The 27,927-nt window shown below is 38.0% G+C and overlaps 1 protein-coding gene across 1 annotated transcript in view; it reads right to left on the reverse strand.

Annotated features, from left to right (window-relative positions):
- Nucleotides 1–27,927, reverse strand: part of TPPP (tubulin polymerization promoting protein) — a 61,732-nt gene that overhangs the window by 24,459 nt on the left and 9,346 nt on the right. The window contains exon 2 of the mRNA XM_079301306.1: nucleotides 24,159–24,389. Within this exon, the coding sequence (XP_079157432.1) occupies nucleotides 24,159–24,385 (227 nt within the window). The 5' untranslated portion in view covers nucleotides 24,386–24,389. The remainder of the gene's footprint in view (nucleotides 1–24,158; nucleotides 24,390–27,927) is intronic.

Below are 27,927 nucleotides of genomic sequence, written 5' to 3' on the forward strand. Positions count from 1 at the left end.
ACATACTCACAAGAATTTTAGGAAGCTCCCCATCACTTCCCCTTCCTTGATACGTCTCTCCACATGTGGCCACTACATATTGGGAGATTCTGAACTGAAGTTTGAAATCCTCAGTTTGCTTGTGGGAGCCCAAGTTCACCTATATAAAAGCATCAGTTTTCTGTCTGGACATTAGCACAGTAAACAAAGTGCAAAGTATCAAACATTGACCCAAAGGAGATTGGAACAGCAAGTGATGCAGTTTTCATTTGCAAATATTACTACTAACAGTGCCCCAGCTTCTTAAATGTTGAAGTGTACTGCTGCAAATGGATACTTTGGACTTGAACACTTTTTGGATTAACAGTTGTCCATAATTTCAGCTGAAAAGCTACACAGTTACTCCATACACCCAATACACAAAATCCTTGACATGTATTACAGATAAATATCACCACAGTGCTAAAACAGTTCAGTGTTAATTCATCGAAGTCCACAGCTTAATAGGCCCTGCTGTAATCTCCAAGCCACCAAAAGTCATCCCAAATTCCCATCAAAAGAGGACATTATTCTATTTTCTTACAATGAAGATAGGAAAGGAGATGTAGAATTACTGAGAGAAGCTTCTATTTTTGTTAGCATGTCAGAGAAGACTGCGGCAGGATACAATATCCAGAACTGTTCTGCTGTGGAAATTGTCATCTACAATGACTCTAAGGAGTACAGCAGGTCTGACAAGGGTCTAAAAACAACAGAACTAGAACTGGGAGTCCAACAAATGTTTTTGCATAAACTCTAATAGAAGGAGTTTTGTTTGCAATTCTAAATTCACCAGTGACTCGGGTGTCTGATCAACTGAGCAGTCAAGTAAAACTCAACAGCATCTCTTCCTGTAAATTAGAACAAGACTTTGGGTACTTCCTATATTTATTCCCTTTCCAAGGCAGTCTCATTCATTCAGAAAACAGAATGAAGGACCACACTGGCAAGAGAACACATAAGCAGCTTACTCATCACAGTTTCTGACTTACTGCACAGTAAGCCCGATCAGGTTATTTCAGATTTGCCACTATTGCTCCCACATCTATGTGGGCAATTGCTAACTAATACTAAGAAACATTTCTAAATTATCAGAAGGAAACAGTGAAAATTATTCAAATTAATCACAGAAAGCAATCTCACTGAGAACAAGACTGTAAGTCAGGCGTTTTATCCTAAGGGCCAACCAAAGGCATAGCGCCTAATGATGTTCAGCTCTGACTTCAAACTTCAGCTGTTTCTCTTTTACCTTAACAAGTCATATTGAAAACTCACTACAGCTGAAACTTACTGATTTTCATACAAAGATTTTTCTTATTTACCACTTCATAGCAGCAATTTGATTATTATTACTGTTATGGCCCAGAGCATTCACACCCCTGTTTAGGAGAATGGACACTTTCTCTTCCTTGCTACTTGTAAAAACACCAAGTCTTCATGATGTGGTCTATAATCATAATGTATGTCAATAACAATTGCTAGTGGTATTTGTACTGCACAGCCTGACAATCATAAGGTACCACAGACAAATTCAAATTCCTTGAAGTGAAATAGGTTTCTACCAGTCTCTGCAAAACACAACACTCATCTAACAAATTTATATTTTTCCAAGAATGTCTGCTGTAACATCTTCACCACAAAGACCAAGGCTGTTTAGCCAAGAAGCAGATTATGCTCCAGGGCTGGTGGTTTACCTTTTTCCTTTTGTGGTTTTCTATTTTCCCTTTCTCCTCTCTTACACAGCTCAGAATTTCTGCAGGCTATCAGCACGACAATTCATAGCCAAGAGTCCCAAACTAAAGGTAGGTCCCTAGGCAGCTAACCAGGCTGGTAGAACCTTGCAATCTAATGGTGTATTGAAGATATCCTGTGAAGGCTTGCTTTTTATTAAAAAAATAATAAAAAAATTAAAGGGCTAAAAAACCCCTTAGATATACAGTCCAAAGAAAAAACTCTTAAAAATTAAAAAGTGCACATTTTCTTGGATAAAACAGAACAATGTATGATTAACCCAAAGCACAGGCTTGTGCACAAATCTTAAAAATCCAGCTGAAGACAGATGAGGAAGCAAAGAAAGCTACTTTAATACTATCAGGGTATTTGCATTGCACTAACTAACAGCTCTAAAGAGACATGGTTAAAAAAAACAAAATTAAGGTAACAAAACTTCAGATATCACCGCACATCAGATTTCTGCCCATTAATGAGTAAAACTGAGATACTGAAATTAGATGTCTGTATATTGATGCAAGCTGGCAAATTGTGAGGAAAGAGGCATAGAAGATATTTCCAAAAAAGTGGTCCTAGGAAGAAGCTACAACAGAGATCTTCAGCTAAGGTAGTGGTCACTTCTGGAACACAGGCAGCTTTGAATGCTATTTACCACAAGTGGATTCTTTTGACGGGAAGAGTATGACTGACAACGCAGATATTCAGATGACCTTCACAACATCCAGATGACCTTCACAATTAATCTCTCTAAGATAGATAGCATCTTGGCCAAGTCACAGTATAGCAGTTGGACTAGATGGCTTCATATATCCCATGACCACAAGGGAATGCCATTATCAGTTTTCTAAGAAAGAAAAACAAGACAAGCACAATGCAAAATGCAGTACAAAATTCTCTCACTATATCACTGCAAATAGTCACGACTTACAGAAACCTCTCTGGGAGTGGGCCACAAGGGCAGAACACCTCAGATCATTCACTCAGGAACTGAACCTGGAATGGTCAGTTTTCTATCCTGGTGCTTTTTGTCTCATTAATGAGCAAGGGTAAAGCAGAGTATGCTCAGTTTATTCTGTGTCTGAAGTCGGGACAGCTGCTGAATTGTGAAAATCTGAAGCAAGAGGATATCAATGGCTCACTAAACCAGCAGCTGATTAGACTTCATTGCAACTTAAATATTTATGATTTCTCTTATGAAAACTTTATTTTCTGACACTTAACACATCTCTCCTTTTGACTTTTCTTTAAATCCTATGCGCTTTACTCATGGTGAAATTTTGTTTCCTTTAAAATAAAATCTGAAATTCAAAAAAAGACAAACCCAACAGCTATGAGCCCATCAGATAAAATAGTATTGGGAAGGGAATGAAAGGGGACTGGAGAAAGAATATGATTTATCAAAAGTATTACTAAGTAAATGCTTCCAAAAGAAAGCAAATCCCAGAATGAGTTAAAGGGGTTAAAGAGATTTAATGGGATTTACAGAGGATAAGAGAAAGTCCAAGCACATAGTAGGTCTGATAGTTACATATGGCTTAAAGGAAACGATTAAATTAGCTAAACAGAGTAACAGAATTAAATTATGTTGCATTTGTTTGGTGTTTTCTTCAGTTTAAAAGAAAAAATATAATGTTAGATTTGAATATTTAATAATGAAGATTCATATAACGGTTAGTTACTGATAAGAAGAAGTACTAGGAAAACTCTGTGAAACCTGAAGAAAGAACATGCTCCAACTTACATTAAGAGAGTTTGCAAGTGTATTTGGCATTACAAGCACAGACCAGAGTTTGGAAAAAGAAACATGTAATACCAAGTAATCTGAGAGTACTCCAGCTTTTTCTTGTTATAGAAGAGAGATATCCATCTTCTGGTTGTCAATCCTGCAAACTCTACCCAAAGAATGTAAAAACTACACACACAACAGATAAAAGACAGTAATTTTATCACTCCTTAGAATGCTGTCTACTCCTGTGAAAGAATCCAATAAATGACATACAACTTGCAGATAATGTTATTCGGTAACATAGAAATCCATCCCTTGGGTGTATAAAGGATTGATACCATCTGATAGCACAATTTAGGTGGAAGTAAAGACATTAAAGGACATGGCAGGGGTGAGTGAAACTAGCAGGAATACTAGCCAAAGTACAGAAAGATGTAGGAAACTAGGAGCAATTCAAAAAAGAGGCTGCAGGCAGGCCTTAGACACAAATGACAGGGGAGTAACTAATGGTGAAGCAGAAGGCAAATGCCTCAAAATCAGGCTTCTGGCATGAATGCTGGTTTCTTCTCTAGAAGGGTCAATTTATTTGCTGTTCTTATTGGTTCTTGTCATCTTAAGGATATGCACTAGGCTAGGCATCCACACAGACCATAGGAGAAGGGAGCAGAAACTAACCACTGTGCAATAACCCAATACAGCACACAGCTGCCAGAGACACTGCCAAGCACATGCAAAATACAAAAATCCGTAAGGATGATGTCATAGTGCTCATTAAGTCAGCCTCAAATAAATAAATTAAAGCAGTTAAGAATAGTTGAAGATTTACTAAGCATTCTTAATAGCTAATCACTTAACCTGTCAGTCTTCCCCAGGCTGAGCTTACTACACAAGCTAGAGGTAAGAAGCTATTTTCATATAATACCACTTGCCATTTTATCTTCAGAGAGCTGAAAAAGTAGATACAACCACTGTAGTTTCAAAAGCTCTTTCTGCTGTTGAAGTGCAGGGGCTTAAGGCAAAAGCTTTAGAGCTGAGAGGACAGGGCAAAGAACCAACATCACCTGTACTTTCTCTACCAGTTAAAGCAGTGTACATGAACACACTGCCTGATAACCCAGGGAAAGAAAAACAGGATACACAGATAAGGCATCCTTCTACATCTCACCAGCAATCCCATGTGAGCTGACATCTCATTCATGTCCCAGAACAAAAAAACAAACCAGCATTTGGGTTTATTTTGATTCTCTCTCTGGATTTCACACCTAGTGTAAAAATATTTGATTAAAAATGAGACCAAAGCATAATGAAACCACATTCAACACAAACATTGTTTTAGAACATTGTGACAAGCTGTGACCACGAGTAAGGTCAATGCTGCATGGCCAAATATCCTTTAAGCCGAAGTGAATGCATTTGATCCCAAGCAGTTAAACCACAGAAATTATACAAAATTGCTCATAAATATGACTAGAAAAATATTCTCAAGGACAGCTTTCAGATTATTAGCTATTTTTCAGGACTTCATTTATATTACTAACCCAAATTTATATAAATACATGGCATTCAGAGACAGGAAAAAAGAGACACAACCTAATGAACTTTCATGTTAGCATCCTCAGACTTTTGGTAACCAGCTGCCTTCCTTACTGCTTTCTCTCTACATACAGCATCAATGTTTTGACTGAGTCAACATTCAGGGAGTAAGTTACCTTTTTTGATGAGACCAGTTAACCAAGAACAGGACGAGACATTTGACAGGGGAACAAAAAGCGGAATTATTACAACAGGAAACAGAGTTATGTAAGACAATGCTGTTTTTATTAATGAGACCCAGAATAGAAAAGCTTCATCTCTAGTAACTAGATATTGAATGGTTACATGGTATGACATCTTACTCAATTTAGAGAAAATTCAAACTCAGGACAAAGAACAATGGCATTATTAAACAGGACTGGACACAGTAAGATGTTAACTCCTTAAGTCTTAAGATATTAGAGCTTAAATTATGCTTTTATTAAGAACTGAATTGGACTTTGAAAGTAAACCATTGCACAAGGGACAGAATAATAACTGAATCCAGCTCTTTATTATGGAATAGCAGAAAGCATTCAAGCTTCTGTCTAGCAATATATTACTCAAAAATTCTCCTCCTCTCAGTTTTTCCTTAAAATTACATTGAAATAAAAACCATACTTGAACATGCTACTGACTTTCCAGGAAATTTCTCTTGTTTTCCTCCTCAGATATTGCAATGTTTCAAGAAAATCTCTAGCTGTGTATCCTTACAATGTCTAATATTATAAGACATTTTTAATTCTCAGATAAAAATTTTATAACTACCAAATTTTTTAGCCATTTTTCCTACATTGAGCCAATCCAGATCAGAGCAGCATACAAAGTACAATGCAAAATGGTGGCAAGGCAAAGGGTGAGTATGTGGGGATATGTTTTAAAATCACTATGAAGCTCAAGCAAAACCACCAGTACAACCTGAACATTTTATTCCTTGTTCCTATCAAGAAAGATGTCTGGATCTCTGTTTCAGTGAGGCCTCAGACAAAACTCCCATCCTAATTCAGAAATTACACTGGCCCATATAAAGAAAAGAAGTCCCTGACTGATGACAGGAAAAATGAAGGAAAATGGATGAATAACACAACCTGAACTCATATAAAGCATATTCACTCTACTGTTCAGGGATGGCAGCTGTTTGTTAATCACCATACTGCACCAGGATACAGCAAGTTCACTTGTATTTCAGAAAACACCATCTCATAGCTGAAGCACTCCAGGACATTGCTCCCTACCCTCCAAGTAAATATTTCCAGTTGCAGACTGCTTTTCAGTGAGTTTTTTTGTGAGAAAGGTACAATACCATTTCATACTGTAAGAAAGAAATATATTTTTCAAAAATAGTTTGGCATAGTTATTTCTGAAACATAATTTAAACAAAGCAACACAGCTTCATATATTTGGGAACTGCAGCCAGCTCAGCAGACAAGCTCAGCAATAAGCAACTCATTGCTTACTAAATGAAACTATGGAAGCCAGAGCAGCAGTCCTCTAATCCAAGGTGAAATTTTCTTTTAATTATACAGAATTTAAAACCAAGAATTTTATCAGATTGTCTCAATAAGAAAGAATCATTGTCACATGGTTTTACAACAGCACCATTCCAGTTTTTCAAATGATTTCACAGAGTTGGATTGTTTGCCATGTAAATTCACATTTAACCACGAAAACAATTTCTCAACACAGTGACAGCTCAGTGATAGTGAACTCTCTGTAAAAAAGTAAAAAAGTACGTGTTTGTGGGAGAGGTTGTTTCAGTGATCCTGATGACAGAGAGAAAACACGGATGTATGTATATATGCTAAATTTTTTTACTGGCAATATGAGAAGGTGCAGCATTAAAAATAGACAGCTGGCGTTAACTGACGCCAGCACGATCTCAGTGTGTGAGAGTCATTGACCATGGTTGGAGATAGAAAGGCATGAAACCAAGAATGACACACCAAATGAAAAAAGAGAAACTAACTACAGTATTAGTCCATATCCATAGGTCACATGCAGAGAAAGCCACAAAACTGTTTGCCATAACTGACAGCCAAGGACCAAATCACGACCTCCAAGAAGAGAATCCAGTCTGTAGTTATGTACAGAACAGAAACCAGACATTATCTCTTTCAAAGAAAACAAGAACTATAATAAAAATAATGAAAAAACTACACATTTCTCCCCTACTGGAAGCTTGCCTTCCCATATGAAAGTGAAAATTGGATGGTCACAGCAAAACTCTAAATATACAGTCCCCAGTCTTGGAAAATTTCGCATTCCACGTCTGCTTCTTTCAAAGGAGATTTCACTCAATGTTAAAACAATAACATTCACAGTGATGTCCTGCTCCCCATGCCCTCCTTATCTTCATGTCTTCTGAAACAGCAACTAGAGATGCAATTGTCTGCATTGGCAGCATTCTCATTTTACAAAACAAAATGCAAGACAGAAGAATAGGTAGACTGTGGCCACAACAGTCTCTCAAACAGCTTACAAAGGAGAGCAGGAGAGAACTTGAAGAGGTATCCACCTGAAGATACTTTGCAAACTGCAGATGAGAAATGTTAAGGCTAAATTATAGAGGAGCAAAAAAACCCTGTAACATTTACACATGAGAGCGCCTCGTTTCCACTACAGATCCACAAACCAGTTCCATGTCTGCTATTGCCATTGCAGAGAATATTCTTTAATAAGTTCTTCTGCTATACCTTTATCATTTCTCCTTACCTTATTTTATGGAGATAGATATCTACCTTTGCACAGCTTAGGGAAAAAATAGGTAATGCATCTGACCACTTACTTTGTACACCTCAAAAGCAATCCCCAAGCATTTTCCATCTCAGCACAAAGGCTGCTGCAATGGACAATGTAACTCTCAATCTGAATGAAGATCCCCCTACTGATCATAATCAACAACTGTTGGAAGCCCCAATACACCTCACAAGTAATTAGGGCATGCCTGTGAGCTCAGAGACCACAAAAATTCAACACAGGCAAAGTACACAGTTTTATCCATCTCCTGACAAAAAGACCCCAACTCCAGAGAAAGAGAAAGCCTGCCAAACAAGTAGTTACAATAAAGCTACATCCAGCTTCAGAAAGAAGCCATTTTGACTCCTTGGGTGAGATCCTCTATGTCCAGAGAGAGGAACACATTTTCCAAATGGAACTCTCAGTTGTGCCACAGAATCTGCAGAACAGTCCATGCCAGTAATGTCTTGGCACTTTGTGAAAGCTATAAACAGAGAGTGACCAAATTCCATATGGGGATCTATCACCTCCCCTGGATTAAAGATCTGTGTATCAGTCTTTACAGCTGACTCATGTGCATCTGAAACCAATCCAAAACAAAGGCAGAAAATTATGACAGTTGATACCAATACAGTTATTTTTTTCCTTTACATGGCACTTCTCTATTTAAAACATGCAAAAGTTTACAATAAACTGAGGTCTATCCACATAGTTACAGATATCATCTTCACAAACCAAAATGATAAGGAACAATTTGGAAGACTCCGAGATGCTGGAATGAATTGTGAAAGCAGAGAGGAGACTATAAAAGAGCAAGCATATACTCTTTTGGAAATCTGTGACTTATTTAGACCAACACCTTACCTACCAACACCTTACCTTATCTTTCCCAACACTGGCTGTATACCTTTCTTCATTAAGATTTCCTGCCCTCTTGATCTTTGCTTTGTACAATAGGATACTTTCATCCACAAACACAAATTAGTACATTCTAACACTAGCAATCTCCAGCAGCTCTCAGTTACTTACATTCATAAATGAAGCTTCAGGTCCATTTCCCCTGGATTACTATCTCAATTCTGAAACTGTTTACTTCAAAGCCTCTGATTTCAACAGCAGAAGCAACAAAGTATTCCTCCAAACTGTCATCCACTGACATGTTGGTGCAAGAATATTCAATGTATCTATTCCCACAATGTTCTGTATAGAAGGGCAAGTTTTCTAAAGAGTGGAGAGTTAATGGTACAATCAGTATTAGACTTTTGTGCTCTTATTCTAATGCATGTCAGAAAACTGTCTTACTTTCCAGGCCTATATTAACTTATTTGTGGTACAAAATCTTCTGAATTCACACTGATGAATTTCCATGGGATTTAACTCAACATATAGGGTCTCATCCTCCATCAGTATTGCCAATAAGGTAGATGCCATTCATAAGCAAGTCAAGTATATCATTACAACCTATGAAGCACAAAGCAAACTGGCTCTTGCAAGAAACGAGGATGGTACAAAACCAATAGACTAACAATGCCATGTACACATGTACAAACAGTTCAGCCCTATGTCTTGTGCTGCATGTACCAGCCTCTGAAACCTCCCAAAACGCAAAACTGACAAACATCTTTGCAGGTTTACATGTTGGTCTTTTTTATTAAATGAACCTCTACATTATACAAGTAGTCAATTTAAACTAGCTTAAGTTCTTGATTATGTATTTATGGTTATTTAATGTCTCATAGTAAGGACAGCAAAACCAGTAGGAATTCAACAGCAAATATTTCAGGCTAATGCTCTCCTTCAATTACTTAACCAAGCCTGACAGGGTAGAACATAATCAAAGCAAGTTTTATGCACTCCTGAATATCTCATCTTACACCTACAGAGTACCCTATACCTACACATCAGCAAAGCTCTGAGATCACAGCTACAAAAACTACTAAGTCTTTATGTCTTTCTAACCTGCAGCACTCATAGGGTGTCCACACCTTTAGAAGAATTAGAAGCCAAATCCTCTGACACTTGAAAACTCAAAAAACCCTCCAGATTTTCAAATGGAGTTCAACAAAGATGACAAGCAGAAATTCTGGCCAGAAATCTTCTGAGTACATGCAAATCATGTACACTCTATATGCTTCATTTTCTTAAGACAACAGCATATGACAATTAACAATGCTGTTGAGAGGTCAGTCCATACTATATCTCCATTAAAAATCACTATGTATGTTGCAGAAACTGCCCTCTTCAGCAAACAACTTCTCTCAAGATGAAGAGATCACACCTGGGGCAAGCACATACAGAAATCTCATCAACACTTGGCCTAAGTTATTTGGGTAACTGTCTCCAGAAAGTACGTCTTGACATCTTCTTTATCTTAAAGCTTTAACAAATGGAGTTGAAAAACTTCCAAAAAGAGCAAATGTCATGTTAGATAACATCAAGTCAATGCCCCTGACACTAAAGAAGTCCAGCTCTCCACAGGCAATCCTTAAGTCTGACTGCTCTTATATGCCTCTGGTGTTTGCCTCAGGTTCCCATAACTTCACTGTCCACCTGTACTATGGCTTTCACAGATTAGTACTGGAAGACATGGAAGCCAATGACTGGGTGACACAGTGTAGCATCTGAAAGGGAAATGAAAGGAACAATCCAATGACTGGGTGACACAGTGTAGCATCTGAAAGGGAAATAAAAGGAACAATCTTCCAAGCATCCATGAGATATTGTGTTGTTGGGCAAAGAACACAAAACCACATCAAGAAAGGAATTTTCAAACTTGTTCAAAATGGCCAGTGTTGACTGAAGCTGCAGTCAGCTGGATTTGCAAACCAGACTCAAAACCAGAGTGTTAAATCAGCACAGAAAATTGAACCCATTCAGAACAGAAGAAGGAAAACCAAGCAGCTTATTTGACTGCTTTCTCTATAGCTTTCTACATCTGGTTAGAGGAGTCCCAAGAGGCCACAGTCTGTTGTCTTGAAAAAATAATAAAAAAAAAATTTCAGACTAGTTCTGTGCATTTTAGTTCAGATTTTCCAGCTACAGCATCCACTTCAGAATAATGTACAGCTCTCCCATTACTCTCAGCTGAGGTGAAGTGATGAAAGAAAAGCAGCCTGTCTGGAAGAGGACAGCAGAGCTCCAGCTTTTCTGTAAAGGTAAGGAAATAATTTATATTTGATTTTACTATGAAGTCTTGAGAGAAAATAATGATACTTATGTTTTTTTAATAAAGAAAGAACTGCTGAAACACATGGCAAATACACTGGCTCTCTAAAGGATCTACTAAATTGAATATTCTTAATTGGTTTTTTTTTAAACTAGTACCAAGACTTACTGAGAACAAAAAACTTTTCATCAGATTACAGTCATCAATTTTAGATTTGCATTCACACCACTCATTATCTCTATCATTAAAAATGTCCTGAACTCAAATCTCATGGACAGTTAGTTCACCACCATTTTCACCTGACATCTAGAATTAATAATTCTTTATTTATGGATAAACACAGGACAATCATCTAATAGAGTGGCTATCAGCTTCTGATTGAGGGATGTATCTTCTTTTACTATAACTATCTTTCTGTACCTTCTCATATTGTTCTGTTAGACTTGAAACCTATCTCTCAACCTAAAAAGCTCTTTAGACTAAAAGAAGCTTAATGCTATTAGCTATAAATGCCAAATTACTCCCTTTTTAAAAATTATTTTTCCTAGGCTCTTTTAAGAACACCAGCTCACCTGTTAAATGTTTTGCTGAAAATAAAATGGTGCCAAAACAACCAAATAAAACATTCTCCCTAGAAACCCTCTTGTAGAGCTGAAAACACTAATCAATGCACAGTGCTTAGAAACCTACAAAACCTTCTGTTGGCACCAAGCGAAATGCAAACAGTTTGACACATGCTGATCTCCACTTGGATTACAAATGCCCCAGGCATCTATTTCCATACAGCATCCATGACAGGAGGAAAACGTAAACAGCCTAAATGTGGAAGAAAGGTTACTCACTACCTTTCAAATTGTTTCAAATTGCAACACAGGAAGGCAGCCCAAACAGGAGTAGCAAAATAGGGCTCCTTGTATTCCCTTAGTAACATGAACTATCTTAGTGTGCAGCAGCAGCAGCAGCTGCTGTGCAGAGGAAGTGATGGGAGAGCTGATGGTATATACTGCAGTCATCACTTCTAAGGCAGCCCGTACCACAGAGGCTTGTTCTAGCAGAAGTAAACACATAACACCTTTTTGTGAAATACTGACCACATAAGATAAGGTGTAAGAACCCTCTACTCTATGATCCTCTTCTCAGTAGCTTCCTGTATTGCTCTCACACTGGTCCAGGTCAGATAAACCCTCCATACTCAGCACTGTTGGTTCCATTCAGAAGTTTCAGAAACACCACCCCACAAAGAGTAATACCTCGAACAGCACAAAGTAGCTAAAGCCAGAGTTAACTGGTACTGCTCTGGGAATTGCAATGAGTGTATCTGGAGATCCTGTATAACTGAGATAGATTCCAGACAAAAAGCACAGTCCTATTTTGTTTTCTCACACAAATTTTTCAGTTGTGCTGTCATGAAATAGTGTTGTGTTACAGCATCACTGTATTTATTATCTGTTGTTAGCTGCAAGAAAAATAACTTCTCTTGTACACAATTATAATTATATAAAAGCTATCAGTTGCATCTTCTACATACCATTAAAAAATCATATTGACAGTACAATAACTATTTGTTAGCTTATTTTAACTTTTAAACAATATTTGCAACTGAAGGGCATATAATAAAGACCCAAGACATCTGGGCAATGAAGCAAGTGCTGTCATGTGTCATGAGAGTCACAGCCTGGTGCCAAAGATCACCAGTGTTCTGCAGCTGCTGATGCCCATGATCACAAATGGCACCAAGTGGTACAATGCTCTCCTGTATCAGACGAGACAAACAGATGTACTAGCTCCTGCTCACCAGATGATGGTGGTGGCTTGTCCTTTTCTTTAGAGTCTTCTACATTTCTGTCTTAAAAAAGAGCACTCTAGAAACCTTTTTGCTGTTCTGAGCATCCTAGTGTCACAATCATGGAAATAAGGTAACAGAAGTATATAGCAGTTTACTGAAGAAAAAAAATATCCACTGAAAGCTCTGCAGCTGCACTGGCTTGGCTTCTTTGCAGCAGGAAAACGGTATGAATTTTATGGACTTAAAAGTCCCCATAAAATCAAATTCTGTGCCAAAAGGCTAGAAGCATCTTGTGAAGCTAGTACCATCATCATAAAATTAAGCTAACAGTGTGAGACTGGAAGATTTCCCATACTTTCAGGACTTTTCCTTCCAGAGCAAAGTTGAGGCAAAGAAGAGGAAAGATCATTCAGTGCTGCCAAGGCAGCGCCCCTCACTTCCTTACCATCCCTTCTACAAAGCTCACGGTTCAAAACCCAAGCAAATGCCCCAAAAGCTTGGCACCTGGCACAGTGCAAAGGCCCCACGAGCAGGCAGGGCAGCACCACGCTCCTGCAGCTGCACAGGGCTCACCTGTGCAGCACCACAGCCCCTGGCAGAGCCTGCGGGAGCTCTGTGCTGGGCGCCTCTGCACACAGCATGGCACCAGCCCCAAATGGCTCTCCAGAACCCATTCCCGGGAAGGAACAGCACTGAGAAAACCTGCTGGACTTCAGGAATATCACATGCTCAAAACAGACACCGTGAGTGCCCTCGCTTTCACAATGAACTCTTGGCTCCACTAAAACAACTTTGCCTCAAGGTATTTTCCACCGCTCACCATCACCGACAAAGATTCGGGTTTGATTTAAAGCTGCTCCACAGCCTAGGCACAAACTTAATGATGCAAAACCCTGCAGTAGGGGCTCCTGATTGCTTTCTTTCCTGAATTAACAATGTCCATTTGCACATTTTGCACAGAAACAGTCCCTGCCTGCCTGAGGGACTGACTGTGTCTTTCCAGCAATCAATGCTAGCAGTGCCTGTGCTGCCAAAAACAAGGGTGACATGACAGGCAGTAGAGGAGCTGCTCTTGTTACTCCTCCCCACAAGGGTACAACACCTTAGCCACACTACTCCTGGCTACCTTGTCAGCTGCAGTCAGCTTTCCTTGCTGAATGCTTTCCCACATTTGCTCCTTCAACCATGAAACTTCACTATCTAACAGCACACCTTCCTAGAAAAAGTTGCCATGGAGATTTAGATTTCCTTATGCAATTAAGATATTCTGAGAGCCTGCAGAATCAGCACCAACATTCATACTCTCAGCAAGGTTTTGAAAATTGATCTGCTGGTAATAGTCACAAGTTTTGTAAAAATGAGAAATGAAAAAATCACTATAACATGGAAAAAGAATTTCAAAGGGAAAGGGGTGTGAGTACCAGAACTCCCTACCAAAATTGTATTTACTTTTTGTTTTTAATTACTAATAGTTTTTAAATCCATGGGAATACATGCACATGCACTAAAAGTCTGCAGAAATAGACATCAAGCTTCAAATAAAATTTTGATTTTATTTATGTTTCTTTGGTTTAGAACATGTACAGACACACCCATACAAGAGAAAAGAATAAGCAACTCCCCTTCAATAATCCCAGAAAGTGACACCATTTTAACTAATCCTGGTGAGGATTTAATATCCAGTCTTTAATGAAACTTGTTCCAATTCAGTTATAAAAAAGCCCTCCTAAACATCTCCATAACAGAAAGAATACATCAATTAGGCTCTTCCAAGTCAAGCCCCTGTTGATTTTTTAAGGAAAGACAAACAAAAAGGTTGAAGAATGATAAACACCACGTCAGACGCAGCACACTTCCATTCACAAACATCACATCCCAAGCAGACTACATCTAAATTCTTTTGGTACTTTTACACACATAGGGAGATTAAATATATCTGATTACAACATATATAGTATATTAATCCTCTTTCCAAGATGAAGGATTTTTAGATCACATTTACTTTTAGGAGTAAACAACATCCATACAACACATACTTTTTTCCCTATGAAATTTCTACTCTAACTTCAGAACATGAAGTTAAATACAGGAGCACAAAGAAACCTGTATTTATTCCACAGGTCACCATGTACCACAATCAGCCCCCTGATCATCTTGGTGGCCCTGCACCAGGCCTGTTCCAGTGTATCAGTCTAATTCCTGCACAGGGGAGCCCCAGACTGGGCACAGCACTCCCAACACAGTCTTACAAGTCCAAGCTGAAAGGAAGGATCACTTGCCCAGACCTGCTGGCCACACACTCACTCACACAGCCCTGGATGTGGCTATCCTTCCTCGCTGTCACAAGTCACACTCACTGCATGGACTACTGTCACCTCACCTTCAGAAGTTTCCCATCTGTGCTGGTTTTGCCTGGAGTAGAGCTAATTTTTTTCACAGTGACTAGTATGAAGTGGTATGTTGGATTTGTGCTGAAAACAGTGTTGACAATAGAGATGTTTTTGTTATTGCTGAGCAGCACTTAAACAGCTTCAAGGCCTTTTCTGCTTCTCCCACTGCTCCCCCAGCAAGGAGGCTGGGGTTATGCAGGGATTTGGGAAGGGGTACAGCCAGGACAGCTGACCCACCTGACCCATGATATATTCCACATCATATGACATCATGCTCACTATGCAAGCATTGGGAATGAGGAAGTGGAGGATATTCAGAGTGATGATCTTTTAAAGTCACTATTCTGCATATGGAGCCCTGCTTTTTTGGGCATGGCTGAACATCTGCCTGCCCATGGGAAGGGGCAAATTACTTCCTTGGTTTGCTTTGCTTGTGCGAGTGGTTTTTGTTTTTCCTATTTAACTGTTTTTACTCAACCCATGAGTTTTCTCACTCTTATCCTTCTATTCTCCTCCATCCCACTGGTGGTGGAAACAGAATGACTCCATGGGGCTTATTTTCCAGTTGGGGTTAAACTATGACACTGACACCATCACCACCTCCAGAGCTGCCTCCCAGATGCTGGCCCACTCTTCAGCCCATGCCTCACCAATTTGGTGATGATGTGACTGGGGCCAAGTCCTTCCATATCAATGTATACTAACTACATCCCTTTAACCCACAGTGCCAGTCATTTCATCAGAGAAAGCAATGATATCAATCAGGCACAACTCGTCCTTGGCAAATCCATGCTGGTTGCTCCAAATCACCTTCTTGTCCTATCTGAGTTGAAAAAGGACTTCCTAAAGGGTTTACTTCATAACCTCCCCAGGGACTGACGTTATGCTGGTTGGCCTGAACTTTCCTCACTCTGTTTCTTCATGCATGGGCTGTATTCCTCCCATAAAGCCTCTCCCTGCTTCTGTCTCTTGTGTAGCTCCTTCTCGTGGTCCAGCCCAGTCAGAAGCTCCATGTTTACTCTTGCCAACCTGTTGCCATGCCTGCCCAACTTCCTGAACACAGGAATGAAACACTCTTACACTCTGAAGAAGCTGCCTTGAAGACCAACCAGCTCTCCTGGACACCTCTACTCTCCAGGGCAGTTTCAAGAGAGAAAATGAAGAGGCCAAGATGTGCCCTTCTGAAGTTCAGGTTTGTAATTCTGTTGTTAATCTTGATCATTCCTCTCAGGATCTTGAACTTTACAATGCTGGTTGCTGCAGACAAGGCTGCCTTGTCCTCTACATCTTAATCATCTTCAACTTCAATCCATTAAATCAAAATTGATATTTAACTATTTGGAAAATACTTATTTGTTACTTAGTTTATTCAGTCAGTAAAACTAAGGCAGATTTCACATAGATGCTTTTATAAATGAAAAGCAGGTAGTTTTAAATTATGATGCAATAGACTGACCTGCAAAAAACCAAAAAAACCCCTAAAACAACAACTGACTTCTACTTTAAGCTGGTAGAAGTTCTTGTATCACACAAGTGGAATAGGCCACAAAGTGTGGCAAATGCCAAGCAAGCTGCTTTATATAGTACTGTGTATGACATCATGCAGCATTCCATATCAGCTGGGAAATGAATCACTCACCACCATATCTACAGGTTTTCATGTGATGTCTGCTTCTGCAAAATGGTGTTTTTAAAATTCTAATCCCCAAAAAACTTTACAGGTACAAAATATACCCATGATACTTGCACAAAACAAGCCTGTGTTACAGCAAGTGAATTTAAAACCACCTTCTCATATGCAATCATGTTTTAGAACTAATGCCTGCTGGCAGAAGGAGAAGAGCTGCTTTGTTTTTTTAAATAAAAAGCTTTTGAAGGGTAAAGTGCAAATGGCAATGCTACATTTGGTTCTTTAGGCAAGAAAGGCAATTGTATCTTTATCTCAATTAAAATATAGACATGGCAAAAAGAACACTTTCTGTTGAAACTTACCTACATTTCTATCCAAAAATCCACAATTCAAAATTTGCCTGAGATTTACCAAAAAAGATTTTGCTCTGCATATTGCTCTATATCCACTTAAAAATTATTTCCTGATGCAAACATATTAAAATACAAACATTTACTGTCATGCCTCCTTCACGCATAAAGTAGGATTACAAAAATCCTTTTCTACATCACTATCAAAAGATTGTCTCTAGTAGGGATGTAAAATACACCTTGCAACTACTAGGTGCTTCATTTATATATAAAGATCACTTCATATCTATTTAAATACTACAAAAAATTTAAGAGCGGCTTCAGTAAAAATCTCCATTAAAGACTATTTACTTCAGAGAAGCCTCATGGATAGACATTTGTTTTGAAAGTATTAGTCCTTTCAAATACAATAAGAAAGCAAGAAGCATCATACTTACTCAATAAACAAAATACAACAATTATATTGCAGTTGACAAATGGGAAAAGCATGCACTCATTTTTGCCAAGAGTTTTCTTGCCAGCTTCTCAAAGCAAACATTACCCATTTCAAGTCTTGCAGCCATGGTGAACTAAGGTCCAGCTGTTCTCAGGTGGCAGCACTCCTGCAGAGACCTGACTGATCCAGGCTGTGGGAATCAGACTAAACAGCCACGTGTGCAAAACAGTGAGGACAGCACACGGGTGGGTCTGCTCAAAAGTCAGGGCACAATACAGTGTGTTGTGAAGATTCTCCATGGGAACAAAACCTTCCTTTCTCAAAAAGATGGAGGAGAGTTTTATGGCCTTTAGAATACATGGCTTCCTCAGCAACAAGAAAACATGTCAAAAGCAACATCAGGAACTACTAATGGAATTTCAGAAGACAATTATGCTTCCACTTGATCTTTTACCACTAATATTTTAGAGGGCAGGGAGTGAGGTATATTTACCAAGCTTCTGTAGCTTAACTAACCTTCAATAACAATCCAGTATAGAACCGCAAAAATTTGTTTAAAATTTAACACATAGTAACATCAAAACAAACAAATGTTTCCATGGAGATGACTACCTAAATAAATGCTCACAATGGATCCAAGGGCTGACGTCACCCAGGCCTGCCTGCAACCATAGTAACATGCCAGTGTAAACAGAAATATTTTTATTTTTTTGTCTAATAATGTCATCGAATTAGCAGCTTTATGGCAGTGCTTAAAACATACTCTTGCAGTGCTGAGTGGTAACACTTCTAAAATAAGAGCAGAGGTATTTATAGAGGAGCTATTACTATTACCACGCTAACTACATACAACAAGTGGAGTATGTGTATGGCATAGCTAACATATCAAATTTCCCAGAGCAGTTGTTGACCCTCAGTAAACAAAGAAATTTAAGTTCCTAAGGCAACATGCCGGAATGCTGGTCAGAGCTCAGTAGCATCTATTATTCTTGGGTGTTCTGCTTTCCTTAATACAAAAATCCTGAAGTTCTTAGACTGTTGTGTCTCACCGTCTTGCTGGAATAAGAAGAATGCAGCCACATGTTGTTTTTCATACCAAATGCAGAACTCTTCAGTGCCCTTCTCCTCTGTCACCAATGACCTTGCTTTCTCTAAGGCAACAAGATTCACTAAGTCCGTACTTGCACTCTGCAAGCAAAATACAAGACACACAGCCTACTAACTTTTGGAACCCCACAAGAGCACCAGAAAAGAAACAGTTAATGAAGAAATTTTCCAATAAAACAGGCAAGTGTTTCAGCCACTGAAAAGATGCCCATGGAATTTTTCCATGTAAATATACTGTCATGAAAAAATCCATCTTCAAATGCTATTGCATGCCTGCATATGTATGGCTCTAAATTCAGTAGGCACAGATTACATTTTCACCTTTCATTAAAAAATATAAAAGAAAGATGTCTATATATGGTTCATATAGTATGTGAAAAATTAATGTTCGAATGATCTGGTATTATTAAGATATTTATACTAAACTCCTACATTTTAGTAGAAACCTTAGCCACAGGAAAATTGAAGATATTATCATAACAAAAAAAGTTGGAGTACTAGTTTTGGTCCTGTCACAAATACTTCAGATACAGTAATTTACGAAAACTTCCTTTCCCATAGAATATGACTGTGATTTATTCTTTGTCTTCAAGTATGGCAGTGAATTTATGGACCAGTTAAAAAAATCACTTCCTATGAAGTATTTTCAGGCTTTTTATTTTTAACAATCACATAAGCCGTTTTTTTCTGAGAAGAGGTTGCTTCATTTTTGTCATTTCCTGGTGCCAATAAGCAGAAGGGATTTTTACATAACTTCAAGCAGGTATTTTATAGCCAGCTTTGAAATTAAAATTTACCCTGTAACTGGTGTTATTGTTTTATGTGGTCCAAGGTACATACAAAAAAGGACTACAACATCCCAAATGTTGACCATGAAATTACAAAGAAGAAAGGTTACTTCATGTTTACATTTACAGTTATGTACACTTCTGTTGGCATTGCTGCATTTTTTAACAATTTCATCCCATAAGACATGGTAGAACTTTCGCCATTCACTCTTCACAATTTCCTTTGCTCTTCCAGGTGCAGGATGCATGGAAAGTTAATAACATTGTAAGAGATGGCTTTATTATATGCTATTTAAACCTAAAAAATAAAAGTTTACTCTTCTGCCCATTACAGAAACCGGAGTCCATTCCAACTGCAGTAATATATTTGGCATAAATGTAGGTGTTCTAACTCTGCTCTCTAGGGATGCAAATCATAAATATTCATACATGTGGCTACTCTCATAAGTGGGGTTTAGCTTTTCATTTCAAGTAATTCCATTGCAAAATTCTTCACTGCTTCATTTCTTGCATTTTCTGTGCTGACAATTTTAACAAACATAAACCTACATTACAATCCACCCAATCTGAAGGGCATGTGGAACCCTACAAATTACTGTTAAACCAAAAATATTTGGGGGAGGGAGAGGAGAATCATCAAATTCATATGATTCCTTACCAAAGAATACAATTCTAGCAATAATGCTTTCGTATCTACTACTGTGGATTCTTTGCATTAGGCTATTTCTTCTTCTTATCCTCAGGTACATATAAATGTTGTGCTCACATGAAGGCCTTCAGTTGCCTTTTATGCAAGATAAACAGACAAATTACATTTCAGTCTTACCTGACATCCTCATGCACTCTACACTTCTTTTCTTATCTGTAACAAAGGCTCAATGTAAATTCTTCAACCATTATAACATTAAACTTAACTTTAAATGAACTAATCTCTGAAAGACAGACACATAGGTCCCAGCTTTCAAGAAGTATCACAGACCATTTAAAACTTTCAGAAGTTTTGTTCACTTGGCTTGGCAGAGGTGGTGAGGGGGTGTTAAGTCTACAAAAATGTTCATTACCTCAGAGGTAAAATCTCTCCTGGAGCAGAGCAAGTTGCCAATCAGTAAATAAAACATTATCTTGCAGTAGCTCTTAGGTAAACATGTCTCTTATTAATTTTCCTTGTTGCTTTACCCTATCAGCAACGTTTAATTCCTATCTATTTTGCCAGTGTCTACTGGAAATAATAAATGAAGGCTGGGAAAGTTAGCCAGACAACAAATTTTATACATAGTAACTCATAAATCCAAAGAACATTTCTATTAGTTTAATTATTTTCCAGTGTCTGAACAACATGTGCCATTGTCATGAACTCTCAAGTACAGCTTGCTAGAAAACAACCCTGCTACACAGAGTGGCTTCCCAGTAATAGAACCAACAGAAAATAAGTTTAGAAGTTCTAACACAATGCTAGATGGCAACTGTAGCTGGGTACGCCTAACACTTTTTTTAATGATTGCTGTATTCCCCGGCTAGCCTACAACTGCTAAAACCCACCAGCCCCATCCCACTGAACCATCACTTTGCTGATCATAAGTATCCCAGGCTGAGGCTAATCTTGTGTTCACACTTTAGTTCAAGAGCCCAAAACCAAGACTGAAGCACAAAACCTTCTGGTAACCATAAGCAGATTTCTTATTGAGGCATGGAAGCTGCACTTTGCACTTTTGGAGGGAGTTGGAGAGTCTTCCATAGTATTTAAGGTTTTACATTTAACACAGATGGGGAAAAACTTGGTTTGTCAATAAAACCATACAGCTCTGCAGGGAAAAAACTGCTTGTAAAATAAAAATGAGTATGAGTTTATTATGTGAGTATGCCTGCTTTGATGCATTACCAAATCTATCATTATCCCAGAGCTTAGGGTTAAATGTGAAGCAAAAGAGAAAGCAAGGAAAACAGCTGTCTGAACATGCTCAAGAAATCTTGTATACCCAGCTTACACTTAACCTTCCTAAGCTACAAGCATATTAATAACACTTGAGTTCTTACAGCCATTAGATCTTCCCTTGTTAAAACCTAAAATATTACATGTGAAATAAATGCAATCTAGACTAAAAAGAATTGCAGACACATGCATTCAAGAATAAAAATTTTAAAAGCCCACAAAACTTCAACAGCTAAGAAAATGTGGAAGTATACCTACTAAAATCATATATTTGAAAAATACTACACCTTCTTAATAAAGATAGCAAATCTCAGCTCCTACATGCTACTTAAGCAATATAATTTAAAAATAAAATAATTTTAAAAGAAGAATTTATAAAATACATGTTGCATGTACATGTACTGGTTGAGGAACAGACAAAAAATTAAATAATTAAAACTAAGATACTTTTGCATTTGATGCAGTTATCTACTAAACTATAAAATACTACAGTGCTGGATTTGGCCAATGCAGAGTTCATTTTCTTCACAGTAGCTGTTATGGGGCTGTGTTTTTGATTTGTGCTGAGCACAGGGTTGATAATTTAGAGATGTTTTTGTTATTGCTGCACAGGACTTGCACAAAGCCAAGGCCTTTTCTGCTTTCATACTGCCACACTGGCAAGGATGTGGAGATGCTTGGGAGGAGACACAGGGCCAGGACAGGTGACCCCAGCTGACCAGAGGGATATTCCAGACCACATGACATCATGGTCACTAAATAAAGTGGAGGGAGGAAGGGGACATTTGGAGTGATGGTGTTTGCATTCCCAACTTGCTCCATGTGATGGGGCCCTGCTCTCCAGATACGGCAGAACACCTGCCTGCCCATGGGAAGCAGTGAATAAATTCCTTGCTTTGCTTGTGTGTATGGCTTTTGCTTTTCCTATTAAACTGTCTTTATCTCAAGCCATGAGTTTTCCAATTTTTACTCTAAATTCTCTCTCCAGTGCTGCTGGTGAGGAGTGAGCGAGCGGCTACGCGGGGCCTGGCTGCTGGCTGGGGTTAAAGCAGGACAACTGGATAGAGGAAAAGATGGCATGCCTCTTCCAAGAGAAATGACAACACTTAACAGCAGACACAGGAGTGAGATCAGAGAAACTGCTGAGCTAGCCCTCCCCCTCAAGAGACCAAGACAAGAGCTCCCAAGCTGAGCTGGGAGCGTTCAACAGCACCAAGGGGATTTGCTGACATTCCCCTAGAGCCTCAGGTACCTGCCACCTTACAATTCCTTCCTGTGCAACAGGACTGGATTCCTTCTGCCCCTACAGTCACCAAACCTGATACTTCTTTATATCTGCTAATGCTGCACATCTATTTATGCCGTATCATGGAGTCATGCTGTCACTAAAGAGCTCAGAATTGACAAGAGAAAGCAGCACTAAGATTATATTTATAAACAGGAAATAATAAAACAAATTTTTAAGCTGATGAAAGTCAAAGAACATTTGAAAATATCATAGATCAAGAAAGAAACAAAACCCTACAGCCTCAACATCCATTTCAAGTATGTCAGATCTCTGATGGCATACCTAACTCCATTAACACAATTTTCAAGAAAATACAATTAGGGACTGATACAAGGCCAAGAGGGTGGGAGTGTGCATATGTAGTGTTTACAGTTATCTAGATAAGACCCCCGAGGAAAAAAGAAACAAAGAGAGAAATTAATCAAATAAGTAAGATCATTCTAATAATGTATGTTATACTGGACAACTTTCAAGATTAAGGATCTTTTCTTCTCTGCCTTTCTCCACTCTCATACAGTCTAAACTGTCAGTGCTTGTAGCAAGATTTTCCAGCTACCTTGTAAGCAAAGCAGTTTGCATGTTCTCCCACCATTACATCACAACAGTGGAGTGCACAAGCCAAATAAGTGTTCCTAGAAGCACCAAGTACAATTAATAAACCTCTTTAAAAAGCATGTCCCTCAACACAATGATATGTGAGACAATTTAAACAATTACTGTGGGATTAAAAAGCAGAAAAGACAAGATTATCATATCAGATGCCAGGGAAATATGAAAGGTGAAAATAATCCAATTCTACACATAAATCAAAATAAAAGAATTATTTGGGGCTTCATACAGAATATGCCAGAGCACATTAATTCCTTGTTAACATATTTCCTTTAATATCTTCTCTTAGAGTTGACAAGTTTCTGACTAAGCCTGTCTAGATTTTCAACCAGGGAGAAAGTTTCACTAAAGCTCCAGTCACAAAAATAAGATCAGATGACCAAGACAATCCTAATTCATCACAGCCAAGGGTCACCATCCCATATTCACCATCACTCAGGTACGGCCCTACACTTCAAAGCTGATCTGGTGTTGTGCTGGACATCACAACTGTTACAAGAATATTGACTTTTAGTACACATCCTACCTTAGCCTCAGTCCTCGGAGGCCAAGCTTTGGCAAGATCATCCTGACATCCTAAATTCATTCAGATATCTTTCAGGAAATATTGACAGCACTCACTGCAGTCCAGTTTATTGGAATAGCCTGCATTTATCCTGACCACATCATACTCTTTTATAGTATAACACCTATGAAACTGAAGTCAATTTAAGATAGCAGGTCAGAAGCCGAAAGCTGTATCTTCAGACGAGCAAGAAAGGAACAAGAAAGAGATTGACTTTGTCAGTGTTTCACAACATCAAAAGCAACAGAAGGTAAATTTAGACAGTATCTACAAAACATCAGAGGACGGCAGGGGAGGGAGACAATGAAATTATGGCTGAAATAAACTTACTTGATTTTGCTGAAGACAATATCAACATCTGTGGTTGTTACATTCTTCCCATCTATGATCTGGCAGTCCTTACATAGCTTTGACCAGTTCTTCCCATGCATTTCTTTCCCCGTGGCTCTTGTATCACCATGCACAGCAAATTTTCTAAAGGCCTCCTCCAGAGCACTTAGTTCTCCTGCTGCAGCACCCTCGGGAGAGTTTGTTGGTTTTGATGGTTTGTCAGCCATGATGCTACAAAGAAAAGGAGGGTAAACTCATTACATTCATTTGCACTAGATTACTTTCTGTCAGTCTACATGCTAGAGTCCATGACACAACATATGAAGTCAATATAAAGAATAAATGGTGTATAAAGTTAGCAAGAACTCACTACCCTCCACCAGCAAACATCAGTCTAAACAGACAACTATGTAACTCACTGCCCATCTGGGAAAAAAATTCTAGTACCTTTGAAAAAAAAATAAAAAAGAAAAGTAGGGCAAGAAACTAGGGACACAAAACTAGTTTCACCATCATTATATCAGCCATCAAAAGAACACTTAATATTTGCTCTTTTTTTCATTTTTTCTTTAATGGCAATCATCATAGTCACTGTCGATTTGAACACAAGTATGTCCTTTACATTGTAGGCATTATTATGTGCTTGTATTTCTGAAAGAAAAATAAACATCATTTTATATTCTGGACTTTATTTTTTTTTCTACTGAAATATTAAGTATTTTTGAAATGCAGCAAAAATATTCACGTTAGAATCCTTATGCTACATTATGTAAGGGCTAACTAGCACAAGACAAGTCTCTCACATTATCCAGACCATTTATTTCTCAAGTTTATGCCCAAAGAACTGTAGCTGTGTAATTCATTTGGAATGAACACATCCATGATGGAGACACACTGAGAAGGGATGCCATTACTGCAGACAAGAACTTTCAGATTACTCCAAGTACATATAGTATAAGTTTGCCTTCTAAATGAAATCTTAAACTGAGCAAGAGATTACTATTTTCAGGTGTCTCCACAAAAAAAATCAAAAACCCCTGAAGTGTCAGAAGCATGTCACAGAAACCTTTGCCTTCTACCCACGCATGGCAGAAGCAAGAGGCACTAAAAAGCCTAGGCACAGGGTACACAGTCTGCCTGCCCAGACAGCTGCACACAGACTGCTGCCACAGTCACATTGGGGCTGCTGCTAAAATTTTTAACCCACAAAGAGATGGTTCAAGTATCAGAAATCTGGCAAATGCTAGATAAGGGCTGGAAAGCCCATCATACTTACCTGGCCTTTCTTCTGAAGTCCCAGTTGTATGTGGGATGAGATTAGCACATGCAGAGATTGGTAGGTATTTCTAGTTAAGGTTTTATTTCTTCATCAGATAGAAAGTTATTTTGGTTTATATACTGTACATCAGTAGAAAAACCTCAGCAAGAGAAAGGGTTCTAAAATTCTACCTCTTCCTATATTGTTTAAACTCTGTCAGTCAAACAACCGTGACACACCCTTTCTTGCTATAACAGAACTAAACATAGCTACTTGCTATGCATAAGTTACTGTTAAGCTTTCTGATTAGAAAGGATCTTTTAATTAAAAACATACTAAAAAGACCTTTGCCTTTCACACTTGAGCAAACAAAGCATGGCCAAAGCACTATTGCCTCTTTTGAAAACACTCATGTAATTGCTTAAATCCCTTGTTATATCTTAAGCCTGGGGATCCTCCTGTTTTGTTTGCACAGTCAACACAAGTTTTGGCAACAAACAAAAATGTTAAATTAAAATTAATATGACAGAAATTTACTAACCGTAGCCTGAGAATTGTATGTACCTATGAAATAAAGAGAGAAGCACGGAGGGGAAAAAATAGTTTGAAAATATCAAGTTCATTAAAAAGTTTAAAAAGTAACCAATTCCCATTTCTATTTCCTTAGCATACTGCCTCCTCTCCAAAGAGGAATTTTACCTCAAAAAACTTATCTGAAAGCATCCCAACACTGAAACTCCAAAACAAAAAGCAAGCACAGTGAATTGAAAGCTACTACAAACATTACAGATGCATATATTTTTACCAAAATGTGTCTAGACAAAATCTTCTCTTTCATCAGGCTACATTCTTTTGCTACAAAAACAAGTAAAAGAATATATAAAAAAAAAATACTGTTGACACAAAATATACAAAAGAATATTTCATTAAAAATCAGATCATGAAGTTCTATTATGTACCTTCATACTCTAGGAAGCTTGACTTCCAAAAGCAAAATCCCTTCTAAGCTTGTACCATTTCAAATCAACTGGAGCTGGAATATAGAGCCAGAAATTTTCCAAGCTAATACTATTTCCATAGCTAATTGGCTAGAGAAAGAGAGCACTGATCAGCAAAAAACAGTCTGTGAAGGGCATTAAAAAAGTTACCTTTTTATGCAAGAAACAGGACAGGAGAAGGTGGAAATTTGCCATGGTAAGGTATATACAGTTTGCATCAATTTGCAATTTTATCTTGTGGCAAAGGAACTTTTCAAGAAATTTTCAGGGACAGCTCCTTCTTGCTCTTAACAATTCTCTTAAGAAGCTATACTCAGAGTACCTCTAAAAGATACAATAGGACAGTTTACAAGCTATAAACAAGAAAATATCTGTGCCCCTCTGTCTCATCTGAAATTGGAAAATATAACCACGTACCTACATTTTTAAGTATCTCCTGAACAAAATCTTTCCTTAGCCAGTATCAGTGCCTTGCTGGCCAATTTTACTTAATGCTTTGTTGCCTATAACCATAACCCAACTTTGCACAGCACAGCAGAATGATGTTTTACTATCTTATACATAAAGATAATATATTTAATATGATAGCTGTATCAACTGAAAGGATTTTTTACTTACTTTCAATAGCTAATAAATTTAAACTTTATTAACTTGTTATAGAAAAAATGCTCAAAAGAACATATCTGGCCTTCAGAAAGACAGTTCTAGACTTATTTCTCTCACTCATTAATGGATATGCTTTTTATTGGGGTGTTTTGAGTAGTTCTTGATCAGGCAGAGCAGACATACTACAGAAAAGGCTTTATTTTTGAATGGTGAAATCTGGTATGCAAAACAGACTCATTTCAAATAAATTGCTGCCATCTAAAGCAGAAAGCCAAGTAGAGATTAAAACCAGGGCTCTGTGGCGGTTGCCAAATATTATCATGGACACTCCTTGTTGATTCATAATTACAGTTTACTTGTTAAAATCCTATGTAATAGCATGAAATATATTAAAAAGAAGCCACCTGGATTTATGAAAAAATTTATACTCTCAATTTAAGCTTTTCTTTCTTAGCACTACAAACAACATAGCATGAAGAAACAATATTTATTAACATACTATAATTAGAAGGTAAAGAACTGCACAACACAGGATATGAAATTAGATTTTGAATGGGACCAGCTCCTTTATCTTTTTATAGTGATTACAGATAAGGAAGGAGATCATGTCATGGTAAAGAAATGAACTCTCAAAAAGAAATAAAGAATATTCTATCTGACAAAAATTCAAGATCAAATGCTATTGTGAGTCTTCTCTAACCTTTTTCCCTGGACAAATTAATCAAATGGTGCTTGGTAAATTCTGCTAGAAGATCAGGAGTAATTTGGGGCAGGGCCATAGCAAGAGGATAGGTGAAAGATGAAGGAAAGTGATCACTCTAGAATACCAAATCTAAAATTCAGTAAAACAAAATTAAGCCATTTTTCAAAAGCATGAGCTGTGTAGATGCCAACTACAACCATTACA

This window comes from Erithacus rubecula (genome assembly GCF_903797595.1).
Source record: "Erithacus rubecula genome assembly, chromosome: 3".
Taxonomy (NCBI): Eukaryota; Metazoa; Chordata; class Aves; order Passeriformes; family Muscicapidae; genus Erithacus; species Erithacus rubecula.